The sequence below is a fragment of the Nothoprocta perdicaria genome, unplaced genomic scaffold (genome assembly GCF_003342845.1).
Source record: "Nothoprocta perdicaria isolate Ctin4 unplaced genomic scaffold, notPer1 scaffold_20, whole genome shotgun sequence".
In the NCBI taxonomy this organism is placed as follows: Eukaryota; Metazoa; Chordata; class Aves; order Tinamiformes; family Tinamidae; genus Nothoprocta; species Nothoprocta perdicaria.
The window spans coordinates 4,407,092-4,427,489 of NW_020455205.1; the positions used below are offsets into that span (position 1 = coordinate 4,407,092).

Consider the following 20,398-nt stretch of genomic DNA (forward strand, 5'->3'; position numbering starts at 1 on the left):
GGAATGACATTAAAGGGCAGAAAATGTAGCAGCTGCACCAGATACCAGGAACTAATCGTGGACACTTACTAGTTGCAGTGGCTTGCAGCACACCAAGGAGCAAACCGAATCCCTAGAAATGCTTTCCAGCACGGGAGCACATTCAGGAGCACTGGGATATCAACAAATGGGTAGCACCAAAGAACTAGATAAAAAAAATCACATCCCTTTTCCTGGATGTAATACTGCTATGATCAAAAGTCTAGCAAAAGTTGCTGGTACAGGGAAAGAAAACAGGTATCAGAATTATCTATTGCTCAAGTTCATTGTGTGAATAAGTCCTAAAAACATAGATTCCTTGCTCAGAAATCCTCCCTAATATCTCTAATGGCTGATTTTTCTCTACAATTTTGGGGGGTGGACATCACATCAAGTTATACCCAGATACTTGAACATTTGACGTATAGAACTATCTTAAGGGCTTCTTTGGAGAGGGAGAAACTGCACTCTTTCAGGCAGAAAGAAATGCTTCTTTGTTAGCAGACTCTTGAAACATCTGAGAATTTTGTTGTTTTACTGAAGACATTCATGCAGTACTTGTGTGATGTTGAAATAAAGAAATAGCTGGTCAGGCTTTCCCTGCACACAGGAAGATTTTAACAATGCCATTAAACAGCTCAACACTCAAAACTTTCATTAGAATTCTTTTCTCCTGAATCATGTCAATAAAGTCAAAATTTGGTCTGGTATTCATAAGTGTGGACTTATTCATAGCCTTCTTGCTGCAAATGCACATGTGAGACCCTGTAAATGCAAAAGAGGCCTGGAATTAAGCAACATAAGTTAAGATGACTGCATTCGAAGTCAGCTATCAGTCTTAAACACGGCTGTATCATAGGCCTGGAGCTGCTTCAAGAGTCCCAGCTTTGCTAAATTTAACAGAAAAATATCTTTCTAGAGAATTCATAAGCAACGGAATCAAGTCTTTTCAAGAATGCTTACTTGCCTGCTGCCGAGATGAAATTCATTACTGTGAACATTTCAGTAATGTTTTTGGGTTTTTTTGTGGGAGCAGGGGGACACAGGTAGGTTTTGCTGCTTGACTATAAAGTCAATTTGCTGTCCCTAGGAACAAGACACTTAGGAAGTATGACACTTGGTTGTTACAGTTTAGGCAATTACGGTCTTTTCTTAAAAAAAGATCCAAGAAAGCCCTTCCTACAACGCATATTTTAGCACCCTTACTTCCACCTGTAAAAATGTATGTTATCAAACATCAGTGCTGGCACAATGAAAGGGAATACAGAGAACAACATGGCCAGGAGCACTATCTGAGTAAGGGGAAAAGGAAAAAAAGCTACTACTGGCCTAGTTCCAAGAAGCAAATCGAGCACAGTAATACCCAAAGTAACTGCTGAACAGCTTTACAGATTTCTTGCCAATTTTGTCAAAAACCCATTTTTTTTTTTTTAGCTTGAAGGTGAAAATATCCCATAAAACAATTAAGTTCATTAGTGCTACAAAATGCAACTTTGCTAGCCCAATCTAATACTTCAAAGATAAAACTGAGGAAAACTGCTATCCTTCTAGCAGGCACACAGCTAACAAATCATCTCTAAAGATGAAGTCCATCCTAATCCAAGAAAATGAAGACTCATCTTAAACTTCTTACCAAGTCACTCAAACTCCGTATGGGACATAATGCAGTCCTACCTGCTGTTGAGAGTTTTCTCTTATTGATGCAAGAAAAGAATCACATTCCACCTGAAAATCTTTTTGGATGCAGCAAATTAAGACCAAATTTCTCACACATCTTTTTCCTCTGTTGGCTGGCTCTGCTTGCCATGAAAGCCGTCACTTGCCATGAAAGCAGTCACTTTTAAATATAAGGAAGGAGGAAGAAAAACACATCTCCATCAGTCAAGACACTCCTCAGGATATCACCACCCATTTTATAAAACTTCAGCTAAATCATTCCTTATCTGAGATCAGATTTCTGTAGTTGTGTACAGACTAATGGATGCTCAGGTAAGGAAAGCAGAAAGCATGAAAACTCCAAATAAAGCCATCTTCCATTTTCATGCCTCAGCTAAAGAAAAAACTTTTGGAAAAAAAAGGTTTTGAAGCATTAATAGGATAACTGCAGTTAGGGCCAGTATGATCCAGGCACTTCAAAGCTATTGTGTTAGTCCTTCAAACAGTCCTGCGTGGAAAATGACAGGACAGGGCACCTCTGTTTTACACATCAAGAGACCAGGATTGAAATGACTTCTGGCAAGTTCCCAGGGAAAGCACGAATCGGAGCACGAGCCTTTCACATCTCTGCCAACAGGGACGTTTGTAAGCCCGGCCCGAGGCGTCTCACAGCCCTACAACCACCAGAACCACCAGCCCAGGCCACGGCCACCAGAACCGCCAGCCCAGGGTGCAGCCTGGTCCTCGCTGGGCCTCCCCACGTCTCCCTAGCCCTGAACTTATTCACGTCTTCTCCCATTTGTGTTTCCTAACAACTGGTGAAGGAATAAACCTGCTCTGTTAACTTCTTTCCATCCCTACCAGTTACAAGCCCATCTTTATTAACTGCCTGCTAGCAAATCCCACAGCATAAAGACTGCCAGATACAGGAGCAAGAGTTCTATGCTCTATAAAGAATACTTAAAATTCTGAAGCACACACAAAGCAGCAACTTCAGGCAATTATCAGAAACCTTTGTTTTTGTCATCTGGGATGAAAACTACCCTTGGTAAAATTCCATTAACTTAAAATAAGTTTACACCAAAGATGAATGCAACCCAGTGCCTCCAGCTAGCACCACAGCAGAGAGTCTTTGTGCTAAACACATTTTTTTCTTCCAAACTTCTATCTCCTGTGACTTGTAGCCTAAGAGATCTCAATACCTTTTATTCAGTCATTAGTTACAGAAAAATGAAGTTATTTTTCTGCTTTGAAAAGTAATATTACTGGTCCCCATATGCTCTATACATTATATGTAACCAAAGCCACCAGGAATGAAACAACATTATTGATGCAGCAGAAAAGCTTATCAAAGAAAAATAGGCTTGCATAAATTCAGTTCACATGGAAAATATACGTGGCAACTGTTCTTTTTAATAGCAAATGCTCCATTTCTTGTTGAGACCATGGGGTTGAGACTGGGGACCATGGGGTTTTGCAGCACTTGCAGCCTCATTCTTCATGTCCTGTAGCAACAGGCTGTCCTGCTTGATGCTTGCACACACCCTCCATGTAGGATGCTAACAGCATGCCACGTTTTGTCTCAAAAACCACCATAAACATACTTACAAGAGAATAAAATTCATGAAGACAAATCTATTGAAAGGATCACACAATTCAAATGGCAGAATTCATATTATATTGGGGTAAAGAATAGAAGCATAAAGTCATCAGTTTCTGGGGCAAAGTTTGAGATATCCACAAGATGAATCATCATACCTGGTTGAGGAGATTGTAATGGGAGAAAAAATTTAGCACAGACATTTCATAGGGCAGACAGTTTCTTATGTCCTAGAGCAACTATCACCATCCTCAGCAGACACTGAACTCTTGTGAGTTCAGAAAATTCCTGTGACTCTTCTTGACATTAGACAACACAAAACACGCTGATTTTTAATTAACTAGGTATATCTTACTTTTTAAGTTATAAAGAGATTTTTAAGTTAAGGAAAAGATGCTATAAAAAGGTTAAGGACCTGCAATAGATAAAGCATTTTAGAAGACCTGAAAACAAAATCCCCATTCCCTACAAAAAATAGAAGAATAGAATAATTTTATAAATTTATAAAATAATTATATGATATTCAGAATTTGTTAGATTTGTTTCTCAATTTTAAATATTTCCTTAGAAAGATGAGGTTAAAAGTTAACCACACCATGCTATTAAGTTTTCTACAAAATCTCCTTCATCATTTGAGTATTTCCTTCCACAGACACTCAGTAATGTTTCTGTTTGCCTGCATCTGTACCATACAAGGACAGCATTATAGACCTGATGTTTCTTAGAATTCCTTTGGCATCATCCAGAGTCAGTTTTAATCAAAGAAACAGAGTTTCATGTTTACTCATAATCGCTCTGCTTCAGCAGAGTGCTCAGATCTGTGCTGAGCCTTTTGCTGAATCAGGACCTACAACCCCACATCCTACAGTTCCTCGTAGGCCCAGGGCTGCTGAAGCTGTTTACAGCTTGAGTCTTACTGATAAAGGAAAAATGCAGCTTGCTAAGTTCAAGCAATTCAAACGGATACAGTTATCTCTTCTGAAATATCTTTCTCCCTACCCTTAACTTTCAAAAAGTTTGAGATATTTCAGTGCATTTCTGGAAGGTTAAAATATTACTTATGTATGAGATGAGACCTAACTCAGTTGAGTTTGGTGTGGGATAAATCATTTGTTTCATTATGGTCTTCTAATGCAGAAGAAACTAGATCAAACAGGAGGGCCTATTATGCCAAAATTGCTGCAGAGATTTTAGGAATATGTAAGTTTAGCCTAACTTTCCAAATGTGATCAGTTAAACAGATCATTTTAAAATATTATTTACTGCTTGAAAGGTGTTCTTTACTTTTAGAGATTAACTCTAGGTTTTTATACATATTTTGGCTTTTTCTCACCAAGCTCACTAACAGGGAGTTAGTCATTAATCACTTCCTCCCCTAACAGAGAAACATCTGACAATAAGACACCTCAGGATATTAACCAAACTTTTAAAAATGAAAGTCATCTGTCACTAGCAGCTTGCTGGTTGTTTGCAATCACTGTTTCCCAGAAACAGAGAGAACCGGCAGCTCTGCTTCCCAGAGCGAGGCCCTTCCCTCCGAGCCTCCATGCAGGGAGTGGGGGCTCAGCCTCCCCAGCCTCCCTGACACCCAGTGTGGCAGTCGCAAAAGGGACACAGCACTGCAGGGCCTGAGAGAACCGAAGAGAGAGGGAAGCAGAAAGTAAAAATCTTCACAGTTCCATGGCTGAAACCAGCCCGCACTTTACTTCAGCTCTAGTAATTCCAGAGCCAACCTCTGTCCCTTGGTTCTCATCTTCTAACCACAATTTAGATAAACAAAACCTTCCACACCTCTAGCAATAAATATTTTGAGGAAAAATAAAACCTACAGCTTAATTACATCTGGGAAATACCCAGCAAACACTGTTTAAAAAGGAAGGAAGTCTGTGTGACTGATTCCCAGCATTTTCTTTTTTATCTTCAGATCATGTCCTTCACCTAGCCGTGGAAGGACTTTCTATTATACTTTGGAGGATCCTATATTGCTTTTGGAAACAAAGTGTCCAAGGCCAAGGGAAGTTCCTCTCTTTAAAAAAAGTGATGTCATGTTATGGCCTGTTTCTTCCTATTGTTACGCTCATTAACATGGCACCCATCACCTCCATATCTGGAGGGCGCAGATCCAAGAGACACATCAGTAGACAAGCCAACAGCCGCACTGAAAACGGCTCTGAACACCACAAGTTTACTTAAGAGCAATTAGGTTTGTTTTGAAAAAAAGGCACTAAGGTGACAAAGCAACACAGGTACTAATGCGCTATTGAAAATTAAGAAAGAGAAAGACAAAACCTAACATGCCCAGATGAACAGTTTTCTGTAACATTAAGTTACTGGTTTATTTCTTTGACATACCTACTTAAAATCCAATTCTCATAATTTTTCCATCATCCTGCCCAACTGTGAAACTCCACAAAACAAGAGGTATCGAAGGAGGTAAGAGCAGATGCTCATGGTTGAGGAAAGGCAACAACCTTGGCTGGTGCCAGATGCCACAGCAGATCTGCCCCAGGGGCCCAATATGAAAACCCTGGCCACAGGAGAGGCTGCATCACCCCGCTGCTCTGTCCAAAAGTCAATTCCTTCTTCCCACTGAACAATAGAGTAGAAAAAAGAAAAAGCAAGAAAAGGAGCCCAAGGTTAAAATGTCCGTCACAGAAATAGCTTATTTTGAAGGTTTGGCCCTCAGGGTCTAGAGCAGGTATTTCAGCTCTCCAAGACATCCATCATCCCCCTAACAGCACAAATTTGCCAACAACTAGAAGTTGATTTCAGTCTTTGATTTAAGCTACATTAGGACAGAATATTTTTGCTCCCAAAACTACAAAGCCAGACTTGCTTATCAGGTTACCCAAGGCAGTAGCACGCACATGTTTAAGTGTTTACGGACCTCCTCTTGTGCGCTGCCAGAGCTTTGCTCAAGCTCTCTTCAAAAACATAAATCTTTCAGAGGGGCACATAGTTTGCCAGCCAATCTCCTCCTCTCCCTCCTGTCTCAGACTTTTCATAAAAAAGTAAAAAAAACACACTAAACCAACTCTTCCTTGTAGCCTTTTGCTATAGAATTGAAATCTGTGTACAAGCTAGAAGTACAGACTTAGATAAGCATCTAGATGCATGTATCAGTAAGAGGCAGAGACACAAATCAGTCTTTGAATATTGATACAGGCCAGTTTCAGTACAGTAACTAGCAGGTACATCCTCAATCTGTTAGCCAGGAAATGAAAAACATGCACTCATACAGCTCAGATTTGAATCAGCATCTCCATGGATCACAATATCTAACTTCATTTTTAGAGAGATACTAACACATTAATGCTCTTAAAGAGCAGGAACAGAAAAGGAAAGAGACCTCCACAGAGATTCCGTCTAGAAATGCCCCATGCCAGTGCTGAAGCTACTGGTAAGCAAGCACGAAACCTGGAGCAGCAGCAGCGCAGGGCTGACGGAGCAGAACAGGGAGCTCTCCTGTGGCAGCCTTGACTTGAGACATACAGTGCTGGCTGGAAAAAGGCTCAATATATAAAAACCATCACCCCAGGGAGGTGGCATGCTGCCCCCTGCCTCCCCCAGGCTTCACCACAGGCATGCACAGATTTTATTTATAATTCTTAGTTTCACTTGTACTGTGGGAAGTACTTGAATGCTAGTGGTTCAAGCCTGAGGAAGTGAGGGTGCCGTGCGCTGGAGGGGCAGCTGCAGCCACCCCATCTGCCACAGCCCTCCCCACACCTTCATCAGGAGCCACCTGCAACCCCCTGCATTTACCTCTGTGACTGTAAAGCGTAGTTACTGCTGGGGCTAACACGCAACTCAACAGAAAACCTTTACAAAAACTCTACTTTCATAACCTTCGTACAGCTCTCCTTCCCAGCTGTAACTCTTTGCCCAAGATACCTCTCTTTGCCACAGTCCATCAGCCCCTATTGCTCAAACCTCACTGTAATCTCATACTCTGAAAATGACACAAAAGCTAGTCATTCTCATTAAGAATTTAGGACAAAAAGGAAAAACAGAACAACAACAGCTAGAAAGCATGAAGCACTTCATCGTCCCCTAACTGACTGTTACTCTTCCTGCTCCCTTTTGGTGCAGATGGAGGGATGGAGCAATTTGAAAGGGAAACAGGTTTGAAGGTAGCCCTGCCCTGAGCACGGGCTGCATTAGACAACCTCCAGAGATCCCTTCCAGCCTATCATTCTATTACTGCTTATGAAAAAGCATCTGAGCAAATCTGAAGCCACAAAGACATTAAGAGTTTGCTTCAAGAACAGCTGCCAATAGAGAAAAAACAGAACAGGAAAGAGCAAAGAAAAAGATCCACACAAATTGCAATAGACAGATGTGCTAAGGCTTCTGAGTACTGATTTTCTAGTAGTGGTGCTACATTTGGCAACACTTAAAAATAGTATTATTTTAATTAAAGCTGTTATTAGGAGGCAAGTCAACTTGCCTGCTCAAAAACAATCTCCTCAGCAACAAAATGGAACTGACTCATAAATCACAATTGTTTAATTAATCTCACTGGCACTTAATCTAAAGTAGATTTTTTAAATGAATTTAGAATGATTAATACTTGGTGCTAAATAATCCCTCTTAGCCAACACCAGTACTCAAATCCACAACTCAAGCTCCAGACACTCAGACACACCCTGTATTGCTAAAATTCAACTATAATGAAACTATTGCAAAATCTTATCACCAAATACTACTATTTAATCAAATTTACTAATGCTGGACAGATGCCTTCAGGAGGTCAGCCCCAGAGAATGTCCCACAAGGTTTGAGGGCTAGAACAACATAGTTTTCCGTGCTGATGAGAACATGCCAGATTGTAACATACTTAATTGCTTGGCCACGTCTCTTCCAAAGCTGGTCATCTTTTCCACAATGAGGACATCTCAGATTTAAGCAAGACATCTGTCCACTTTTCCCACTACCTCATTTTGCCTGACTGTGTATCCATTTGGCCTCTTCCCCAATGACCCGTGATGTGTACAAGCTGGACATGAGCAGCAGCTGCCCCTTGGAACCAAAGGAAAAACTTGGACAAAGCAAGCATACAAAGAAATCATTACATTTATGTATCTCTTGAAGACATTACAATAAAAGCTAGGAACAAGCAGTCTACAGATCTTTCAGTTGTTAGAAGAACCCATTGCTGCAACCCATTGTTATAAAAATACATATACAGGAAAAACCGTGCGAAATGCACCACCCTGTAACGATGCATCTTACTCACCTAGTATTTTACTAACAATAGTGTTAATGCTATCTTTATCAACACCACTGACAGCTAGCTTTACAACATTAAGATTAAACATCGAAAAGGAATGACATCAGCAAGGTTTAGGATCAGAAAGGAAAAGGATGCTCTCAGTGACCTATGTTAAGAACCCTTTCCTCTAATTTTTCCAGAAAATAAGTGATCAGAAATTTAACTGCAGATTAGACACTTACTGAGAAGTCCAGTTCTGTGAAGAGACCCCAGCTCACATTTGAAGCAACAGCAGCCTCAGCAGCACACCCATGGGAGTACGTCTGGCCACTCAGCATGCCTAACAGCAGTTACCCTGCTTCCATTTCCACTGGTTTGTGTGGTCCCCCTGCTTTAGCATGCAAACTATGCAATTTTTTGATCCCTGTGTGTGAGCACATGCACATGCTTAAGGTAATTCACAAAAGAGATCACTGATCTATCACTAGTCTTTGAAGATGTGAAATGGGCCAATAGGCACAAGAAAACTCTTACAGGAACAGCAGCATTTTTACAGCGTCATACAAAACTGTGATCGTGATTTCCGGTATTTACATCTTGGCTTTATACAAGCTTCAGCTGACCTACATTTCTCTAACACTAACAACCATTTTTGATCAATGGCTCTAAATACATACAATATGATTTACATAATGCCACCTACCTGCAGCTGCTAAACACAACATCAAAGCAAACACTGGAGTTGCATAACTTGGAGACATCTTCGCAAACACTGTCTTCTGAAATCAACTCCCTTTGTAGCTCTTCATGTAGATCCACTTCCTTTGAAAGTTGTGGAATATGTTTTGAAACCAAGTCTTCCAGACTTTTAATTGCCTACAGGAAAAAAATAAGAATAAATTTTAATATGAATATATCTTACAGAAATGTTTCTAGCTGTCTAAAACTGTTGTATCAAGAGAAAGAATTCTTGAAGGCATAATACAGAAGTGCATTTAATAATGCCAAATATCCTAGAGAGCAGTAACTGAGCACTCCTTCCTGTATTTCAGCACGCCTTTGCAGCCACTGCTGTTTCATATCACCCACTGTGCAGGCAGTGATCTGCTTAAAGTGAAATCCCAGGGTCCTTTCTCTTAAATTCTGAAGCTCTGCTGAGATGAGGCCTGGGAGCAGACCCAATGGGCACAGAGGAGCTCCTTTTTAACTACTCAGGCTTCCCCCTAGCTCACTCAAAACATTTTCTTAATATGCTCTAGTTGCTTTGCAGGTAACATAATAAGTCTGACACATTTCTCAGTGTCACACATTCTGAAAACTTCAAGCCTCCTTGAGACCACATACAGCTGTTGAGAATCTTTATGAAATTTTAAGACTTGATATAACCAACCAGTAAGAAACCTTAAATGAGCTATACAAATAACTGAGAATGCAATGGATGCCCACAAGTGTTTCAAAACATTAACAATTCTAATGCCAAAATGCCTGTAAATGAATTCTGAGCAACAGTATGCAAACATTCAATAAATTACTTTTTAAGCTCATATCAGTCATCTAGTTGCCCAGAACGCAGCAGTGGACTGCACAGGGGAACAATCAATGCTGATAACAATCAAATAAAAATCTAATCTATTCTACTTCATGATCAGCCTTCAGGAGCAGATGCAACACTCACCACAAAGCAATGCAAGCAACGCTCACAGGGCTAAAGGTGAGGAAAATGCTGGGGCAGGACTACATTTTAAACAGTAACAAGATTAATATCATTCAAAGGTACTTGCTGACATTTAAATACAAAGTCAGGCAAAAAATAGGGTTAAAATCTATTATGTGTGCTGCACGCTGGATGAATGAACAGTGCTGTCTACACAAGGGAATTTGCACAGAGCCCCTGGGGCCCCTGGCGATGGATAGCGGGGCTGCCGCTAAGGAGGAAGGCGCCGGGGCCAGGCAGAACCTCTCGGCGCTGCTCGGGGCGAGCTGCAGCTCCCGCCACGCTGCAGGGCCACAGGCCTCGGCATCTGCTGCCTGCCTGCAGCACAGGGTCATTTACACTGCAGCTCCACAACTGATGCTCTCCCCTGGCTTCTCTCCTCCTCCCCTCCAGTGGCTTAGGGACATTCCCTAGAAAAGGGCAGTGAACGCAGGATGCCCCTAGAGAAATTACAGCTCTAGTAATTCTACCCACTAAGCATTATTCTTCACCTGCCGGCACTGAGGCTGCAGAAAATGAGTTTACTGTTGACTCTGAAGCGAGAGGCCTATTTCCAGGTTTCATTTACGCACTGCAAAAAGGTATCTTGTTATCTGATACTCAAAGTGATGTATGTTTAGAGATCCCAAAGCAGAGATTCCTTTCCATTAGAATTAGTCTATGAGACTATCGCTACCTGTGAAAATACTTAGTTATAACCACCTAAAAACTCAACCTCACAAAATGAGAAACTGTGAAACTATCCAAAGACATTTAAAATATTCTTAGCTGCCAAAACCAAAAATGCATTTTGATTTTTTCCCCATATATTATGCTTTTTAAAGTGGACCCTAACTTAAATAGAAAGTGATTTAACAGAAGATTTCTTTCAATTATATAAAAGCAGTCAGTCATTCAGGTGCCAACATTAGTTCTATATCCCTTTGCTTGCTGCCACTGAGACCAGATATTTAATCATTTAGATTAAATGATTAATCTTTTAATCATTTAATCAATCAAGACAGGCTCTCCAGCACGTATTACTGTTTGCTAGAGTCAATACAGTTAAGTTTTAAGCTAGCAATGTTAGATCATACAACACACATCTAACGTTGTCACACACTGGCAACTTTATGGCAACCAATGGCAAGACAAAAGGTCGTTCTCAAAATCCCAAATCCTGATTTACCCAAAGATTTCTTCTATAACATAAGAGGAGCAAAAAAACCCAAAAAACCTAACTGTTACTGTAAGGATGAACACACTCACACACTCAGTGCTGGAGACGGCTCAAAATAAAACCTCAGAAATTGATGATTTCCTTGGACTTAGAAGGCTTGTAACGACTATTCATTCCAAACCTACTGGAAGTGCTCAGTGAGCTCCTAGATCTCTCTCTCATTCCCCCCTCTAAGGCTAAACCCTCAAATCCATGAGGAATTCTGAACTTTTTGGTAAATTAGGGCCAGTCTTCTGATTCTGTTAAGCAGGAATAATAAATTGTTGACGAGAACATTGCACAATCCTTTAACACAGACATTTTAAACAAAGATCCAAATCAAACAGGTTTAATGCCAAAAAGACAAGCCATAAAGGATTTACGACAGACTGAACGTTTCAGAAGTCAAGCATAAACTGGAATCCCTTGTAATCAATTCTCTAGATGAAGAGAAAACTAAATCCATTCAGAGTATTTTGTTGCTAACACAACTTCAGTACTGCTATAAATACAAATGAACAAATACAGCAAATCATAAAGTTTCTATCCATTTTGAGCTATAAAACATCACAACATGGCGAGTGAGATGTCGTACGTGCAAAGAGGCAATGAAGCTTCAGTTACTGATGCATCACTATTCACAAACAACAAGGAATAAAAAAGAAACCAGAAAGAGCAGCTAGAACACATATGCTCAACATACTAAATAGGAAAATACAGGATATTAGTTGGATCACTTTCATGAACACAAATCTCTCTTCAGCAACATTTTTATAAGGCTCAGAGCTCTGCAGCAACAGGAAGCACAAGGCAAGAACTGGACATAAAGCTGTGCTGAGCATCCCATTCTATATTAACCACTCTTTAAGCACGTGTGAAATTGCTGTATTTTGAGTTAATTGATTTGGAGAGGCAGATTTAAAAAACTGAGGACACACATACACACAGAGCCATCTCCAGCTAAAAGAGTGATTCTGTTTCTACTACAGTGCCATGATGGATAATATTTACAAAATACAACCTGGAGCAGAGGGCACACAAAAAAAAAAGCCCTGGGCTTCTGCTCCGATTCTGGTTATACATGAAGAGTTGAACTTTCTCCTTGGAAAGCTCCTCGTAACTTGCATTTAAGGAAGGGGCTCCTTTGGTTTCAGATAAGCATCCAAATAGTTGGGGGGGGGACAAATTCCAGATCTTGAAATGTGAAGGGATGACAAACCAACTGTGTTTCAGGAATTTAAGACTACCCCCACATTCCCAGCTACTGACCTCTGAATGGAAGCAATCCAAGTCCAAAATAAGATAAAATAAAATAAATAAGCAACCAATGCAGCAAATTAACCTATGAATACACCTAGCAAACACAATTTGTTGGTATCCTGGAAAACCTGATGAACCTCCCACCTGTGCAACTGAAAAGGTTTTCAGCAGCCAAGTCATTAACTTAAAAAAGGGTATGTGAAAGCACCAAAGAGACTTCAGCAGAACAGAACAACACCAATTTGCCTGTATACGTTGCATATTTGGATACTGGTCTTTTCCATCTGGCTTTCTGCAACAAAGAAGAGGCAGATGCATAAATCATTGGGCCTAAATCTTCCAGAAGTCAAGTACAAAGCTGTTGTTATCTGATCATCTCACATAACCAAATAGAAAATAGTAAGAAATTAAGCAAGGAACATTCTAGTCAGATACAAAACATGCCACAATTTGCTTCAGTGTGAAAGTTAATGTCACCTGCAAAGCAGAAAAGGTTCAGGAAGTCCACAGAATAGGAGCATATTTCCTCTAAAATAAAAAGGCTTCACAGAAGGATCAGGAACCTGAATTACTTATCCACAAATAAATATAACTGATAGTAAACTTGAGACTTAAAAGAAATTTCCAAGAGAATCATCTCCTTTGGGGTATTTCTAGGGAGCTATTTTTGTAACTGAGGTCATTAAAGAGCACATTAAAAGCATAACCAAAAATCCCAAGGAGGAAGAGATGACGACTCATGAGTCCCCAAATTAGTAAACATACTGTTAAACCCAAACTTTTCTACTACAAGTTGCAAGAAAAGCGGGGCATCTACAACTGGAGTCGCTGAAGATTCTTAGTCAAAGAGAAAATCTAGTGGCATCATTGCCACTGCAGTGAAGGCCATTAGTCCTGACAAAAATGAGGGCCTAAAAACTACCCAAGAACTTGCTCCAATGAGAGATTCCTTTTACAAAAGCAATCTGGTAAAAGCCCATCAATTGAGGTCACTCAGAAAAACTTTCAAGCCAGATTTTCATAGGTTTTAAAAACAACTTGGGGAACACGGAGGGTATAAACAAATATACAGTGAAGCACAAAATGGAAGTGACGAAGAGAGGAGGAAGTCTGAGATTTTCATTTGCTTTAAAATAGGAACATTTAACATCCATGTGCATTTGTGACAAGCGAAAAACGTCACTTTTGCAGAACCCTGGGACATGCCATGCGACCTGTTATCAGGGCCAGCCACAAACAGACAGATCCTACAACTGCGTGAAGGAGCATTTGCTATTTTCTAGCTTAACTTTTCAGTGATATTTCAAAGAATCTGGTTGTCAGAGCCAGCAGCAGCAAACACAAAACAAAGCCCTTCTCTACACTGCTGTCATTTCTCTACTTTTTATTTGCTGGAGAGATAAAAATAAAAAGTGACTAACAGTCTTGCAATATTATTACAACTAGGCAGCATCTGCTGAACACTGGTACACCTTTTTACTCAGCCTGTTTCTGTACTTCAGGCTAAATAACTATCACATACTGATCCTTTTGGGATTAGTCTCCCTACCTTCAGGTTTTTACCAGGAGGAAAAAAGTGGGTAAATTTATTTTTGCCTCCTTTTTCCTTACCTCCCCAGTAAAATCCAGCCTGGCAATAAAACACAGCTGCAGGAGGCCACAGCCACAAGTTTCAGAGTGTTTCCATTTCCTACCCTGGGCTTCCATACATTGCAGTTAGCCACATTTATTGCTGAACTGGGTCCTCACTGCTTTATTTTCCCCTTGACTTCTGTTCCTTTAAGCCTTTTCCCCCCAAAGTCACCATCTGTTTCTTTAATCGCCACCTACCTTTCCCATACAAATCCTTCCTCTGCCTCAACTCTATCATCCTCGCTGTCCAACCTTTTCCTTCACTGCCTGAAGAATAACTTCCCCTTCCTCTTCTCCTTATCAACATGGACACCAGCAATTCTCCCCTTTCCATACACGAGGCTAGAGGTTAGGCAGCTGCCTGGGCCACTGCTCCAGCACTTGTGCACCCGGTCGAGCCGGAGCTGGCACTCCTCAGGCGCAGGAACAGTCCCGGAGTCAGGGGGGATCCCTGACCAAGCCCAGCAGGACACGGCCCCTCGTGCTGCTTACCACAGCAACGGGAAGCCAAGTTCCTGGGCTATCCAAGGAGGTCTTCACAGTCAAAACTTTTTCACTTTTTGTTTTAAACATGGCAACCATTTAGCTGATTTAACCAGTTTTACTCCCACTTACCCTGTAGCTTCCTATGTGAAAGCAACAAATAAAGTCACTCCATGCATCAACAGAAAAGCAACAATTTTAGCCATGTCTAAGCTCAATATGAGTTCCAGTTCATACAGGACTAACTCAACTACACGAGCAGTTCCATAAGCTTACAACAGAATAATTTTTAGAAGAATTTATTTATAACCCAACTCCTATTAAATATGCATTCTTTGCAGAATTTTCTTCCGTTTTTACTAGATGACATTTATCCTCTGTGAATTTCATGCAATTTGCATGCATACAGGTTGAAAAGCTGACACTGTTTGCAAATATTAACGTAGGATTCAAAATGTGTATTTTTTTATGTCTCTGTCAATGATATATGCATAAGGCTTCACCATTCAGAACTTAAAACAGTAACTTACTCGTGAACTATTAAGAGGATAGATTCCATTTTAGCAAAAGTGGTTTCATTTTCAGGAAATATGAATTGTAATAAAACTAAAAGTCATGACATATCAAAAGCCCAGGGAAAAAGTAACTCTGATGTCTTGCAGCTCGCATGCCGCTGCGCCTGTAATGGGACATTTCAACACGTCACAGTTAAGGCTATGGGAACTGGACATGAGCCAAGGGAAGATATTTTATGCCATTTACCAATTGTGCCCCTCTATTCCATGTGACTTGTTTTAACACTTGATTTATTTTAATATTAATATATTACAATGTAGCTTATCAAATTACAGGAAGGCACAAAATACACACAAACGATTCTACCTTTTTAGTAATAGTTTACTGAAAGTAGCCTTGTTACCTGGTACATAATTTACACACAATTAGTATGAAATCATGGCTTGCGTAGAGGTCTCTTCTCACTGTCTTTTCATAAAAAAGTTTGCACTTCAGCTTCTCTTTTTCCTTCTTTCTCCTCCTTTTCTTTAATCATCCAACTTTAATTGGCATGAATTTTGATCAGAAAAAAACATGAAACCAGATGTGGAAGTTTTAGCTGAATTATCACTGCACTTTAGAGCACAAATGTAAAACAGTTTACAGAAACAGGACAAAAAAGGTCATTCTTTTGTATGTTCTTGGGACTTCCCTTTATGCCCCTTCCTCCCCCCTCCCACCCCAAACACAGCAAGTTATGAGTTATGCAGTTGAATCTTTCTAGGCTCTAGGGCAAAGTTTTATTTGCCAAGTATAAACAAGAGAATAGCCTCTTAAAAGATCAGGATGTAGGAGGGTTTCAATAGGTGGAAAGGAAGGAAATGCATTCAATCCTTTTTAGTGGAAGAAGTACACAAGATCCTTTGACAAGAAAGACATTAATGCACAGATTCCCTTTTAAAAAAGGGCAGAAATTCCTAGAAATAACTGGATCTCTAAGGACGGGAGTGCACATAGGACTACAGACCTCACATGCAACTCGAGCCCTGAATCTTCTGCTTTAGCACAGAGCCCTCAGGGCCATCCTGCATGAGAGCATCTCTGAAGCGGGGAGAGGAAACATGGGGTTAGGACAGTGCACAGCTGTTGCGAGGCACTGGTTCAAGCACACGCAATCTCTTACCAGCTGCGGGCACAGACTTGGTGCAGCTCTCAGTGCCTCCATCCCTTCCTATTTCATCCTTCAAGCAAGCAGTAGCAGGAACTCTGCATTGCCGCAACAGCCTCCATACCATTTACCTGGAAAGATAAGACCATTCCAGGCAGCTCCGCTTCTGTCTTCTAGTCAGGACATTAACAAAAACTGCACTCATCTCATGAAGGAATACCAGTGACAAAGGTATATGCTATTCTCTAAAGGATATTCAGATAGTAAAAGGAGAGGCAAAAAATAAAAAGACTAATAACTGTATATGTATAAATATTGAATGAAAGTTTTAACCACTGCTCAATGAATCATCGAGTCTAAAATCCGCAATTAAATAAAGCTCAGCTTCCCAAGGAACTCAGTGATGTCTCACAGCAGTCACCAGGAACTAGATTCAAGTTTCTTAACGTGCAATTTGCTGCTTTTGAAAATAGTACACTGAAACTAATAAAAAATATTCACTTCACCAAAATCTTTGGGATGAACAGGGAGATCACAAAGCGCATGAAACAGCCCTCCACCACCTTTCCCCCTCAACATTAAGCTTCTCTGGCCTAATTACTTTATTTTCTTACGGTTTCTAATTGGAAACAGAATAGGTTTCCTGGCACCGGGCTATCTTACACTTCACAAACACAGCAGCAGCCAACAACCTCACACAGGCGTCATTAAGCTGGAGTTTTATTTGGCTCCGTTTCTAATTGCGCACCTAAACCAAACAGATAGCAATGCAAATGGGGCTATGGACCATCTGGCAGAGCCCCAGGGAAGGCATCTCCCAGCTACACACACAGAGGGGAGCCACAGCAGCAGAGTCACCAGCAGCTCCGCAAGGCTTCTTCCACTCTGGGTGGAAGGTTTCAACAAATTATTCTGTGTGAATGCCTGACAACTATTTTTTCTAGACTGAACTGCAAGGCCTAGAAATGCATCTAGGCCTAGTTCTGCTGAAATTTCCCTACTAGGAAAAAGCTAAATCGATCTCTGCTGGATTTAAGTCTTGGAATGATCTCTATAGCTTTACAGCAATGGTTTTCAAACCACGATTTACAAATGCCTAGAAATCTCCACATCACTTCTGACACCGATGAAGGTAATAATGAAAAGCGATCTACAGAATTAAGCTTAGTTTTGCTCTCTGGGAATGCAAAACGGTTTCTGAGGGGGAAAATGGTGGTCATCGATTTGTGAAAAGTGAAAACCAGTATTTTAGTATAAACTATGAGAAAAAATGGGTGAACTGTATAAAACAATCTTTCCTACTTTCAGCAATAAGCTACAAGATGCAAGTAAAAGGCTTAAATATTAAACATTTCAAAACTAGGAAGAAGCATCAAAGTAACATTCTGGAAAAGAGGTATGTACTGAATTTTACTCTCTAGAATAACTTAGCAGTGTACCTGCCTTATAAACATATGTAAGAACACTGTTAAGATAAACAGCTTTATTAAGAGCTAGCTGTCAGCCACTACATCTTCACATGCACATCTGTAAGATAGGAAACTTCTCCCACACAAATAGGGAAGACCTTACAGTGCCATGCCGTTAAAATACTGAGTCAAAAGGAGCTTCCCTTTGAGTAGGAGTAGCTACTCTCTGCTAATTGTCTGCCAAATAACCAGGGAAACTTAATTGGTTTGGCAGAGAAACATTTGGTTTGAGGCAGAGCTGTTTTCATAAAAATTATCACCTCTAATTAATGTGATGCGGATTTGCTTCAAAGAAGATATGCATCAGTGGTGCGTTCCCCAAACATACACTCTATATAATTTTATCACAATTTTCCTGCCTCTTACTGTTATGTATCAAGTATATCGATAAAGTCTACAAAAGCTTTGGATACAAATTATGGAAATGGAAAATGGAAGATTGCAAGGAATTCCTGAATACACGCAGGTAATTTGTAGATTTCAAATGCCAGAAGAGCACCACTGCATCTCTAAGTAAAGCAAATCACTGTATTCACCAATTTATAGAAAAATTGTCTATTTTAAAGTAGTACAGGACAAAACTAATTATCATATAATATGAGCTGGGCATACTGGAGAAGTAACTCATTAATATGACTTCATGACTATTATAGTCATGAGAAACCTCTTTCAAATATTTTAAAAAGCATTTTGTAAATCCAAACATTTTTGCTGCATCCAAACCATTGTGAAAAAAATCACAAGGTGCCGTATTTACAACTGCCAACATAATCCCCAATAGCTCTTGATCACATTGTGCCAAATGCAGCTGCAGTCAAGTCAGAATTATTTCTACAAATCTAAGACAACAGAGGATACTAGCTCCTTCAATACGCTTGCAGCTTCTTGGCCAGGAAACATTCATTAGATCTATTAGATCTATTCACAGTACAGCAAACTCACTGGATACTTTGGGGTTCTTTACGGTCCTTGTTTCATACAAAGTTTGACTGATTTCCAGCAGAAGATGCCTACACTTGCAAAAAATTCAGATCATAAACCTTAGTGAATACCCATTTTTTCAGAATTATTACTTTATATATGACAGGCCCTACTGCCTTCTGTGCAGAAAAACATCTATATATGTTAGCTCTATAATTAACCTGCTTCAGCTCCACGACCTCTAGATAAGCCATTCTCCTGGAATCTAAACAGGTCTCTTTCAAGGTCAGGGCTAAACATACTTAAAACAGAGGCCCTTTTCAGCCAGCTCCCAGAATCTTGCCGCGTGCTGCAACCGCACAAACATCGAAGCTGGCCAACCAGTACCATTAAAATTAGACAGAAATTATTAACAAGAAACTTCAAATATAGCCAAATGACCCTTTTAACAATGAAAAGAAAGCTAACTTTAAAGTACTGTTCACTTTTTATGAAATCATGAGATAAATCCATCATAAACTAGCATATTTTACCAATTATCTGTGATACAATTCAACAACATATACAATGCAACATATAAACTCATCTCTAAGCTTGACAGATCAGATCATTTAAGTACTTGAGGGCATAAAGGATTGGAGTTTTAGTTTATACTGCCTGAGGAAAGAAAAAGTATGTGCAGGGAGGGGAGGGAGAAGAAATAAATAATGGTTAAGTAGCACTTTTAAAGACCTTCCTCTAATGATTTCCAGAGTTGAGTAAATTTGTTTCATTTTGGTTACTGTAGAGTTAATCATTGCTGTCATAGCATAAGAAATGCTGCTCTACTGGATGACTGCCAGCACATAAAAAGGAGATTCCACAGTTACGGACAAAACAATTCCAATTGTACTACTTCTTCACTGGTAGATTTTTGTGGCAAAACATGCTTCTTTGCATGAAGTAGCTAGAAACCAGCACACTTCTGTGAATAATTATTAACAATAAATAATTATTACTGCTATAGAAGTAAAATTTACTTATAATACACAAATATTTTATGGAATTCAGATCAAAAGCAAACTATTATGAAAATATTTACAATCTGTATTCCACCAAATATTTTCCAAAATCTAAGTTGTGTATGACTAGCTAATTCACATCTTAAACATCAGAACATGACTGCAGTTAAAAAATATTGATGAACAAGTTAGGCAAAGTCTTAGCACTATTTTCAAGTACAAACCTTGCTTTGACTTTACAAACTATACTTTAGCAGCTCAGAAAACCATAGGGGGAAGGTTTTCTTCCCTGTCATTCCCTGTGGGTACAATCAGTGTAGAAGTGATAGATGTGAGCTCATCAATGGAATTTGATATGGTTTTTTTTGTATCTTCAGTTATTTGGCAACATTTGATAATGGTTTATGAAAAAGAAAAATGTACAACCATTAGTATATGCACTTATCTGCTTACTGAACTCATGAGAAGAAACGTTTTCACATTCACTTAGTGCCTCTATATTCAAGCAGTGCCATTTCAAACCCACACGAAGGTACAGCCAGATGAGCTTGCCTCTTCCTACAACCTT

General features: G+C 39.8%; 1 protein-coding gene across 4 annotated transcripts in view; it reads right to left on the reverse strand.

Annotated features, from left to right (window-relative positions):
• The window catches only part of TGFBR3 (transforming growth factor beta receptor 3), a 111,667-nt gene that overhangs the window by 78,911 nt on the left and 12,358 nt on the right, over window positions 1-20,398 (reverse strand). For all 4 annotated transcript variants that reach the window (XM_026037878.1, XM_026037880.1, XM_026037879.1 and 1 more), the window contains one exon: window positions 9,193-9,365. In XM_026037878.1, the coding sequence (XP_025893663.1) occupies window positions 9,193-9,250 (58 nt within the window). In that variant the 5' untranslated portion in view covers window positions 9,251-9,365. The remainder of the gene's footprint in view (window positions 1-9,192; window positions 9,366-20,398) is intronic.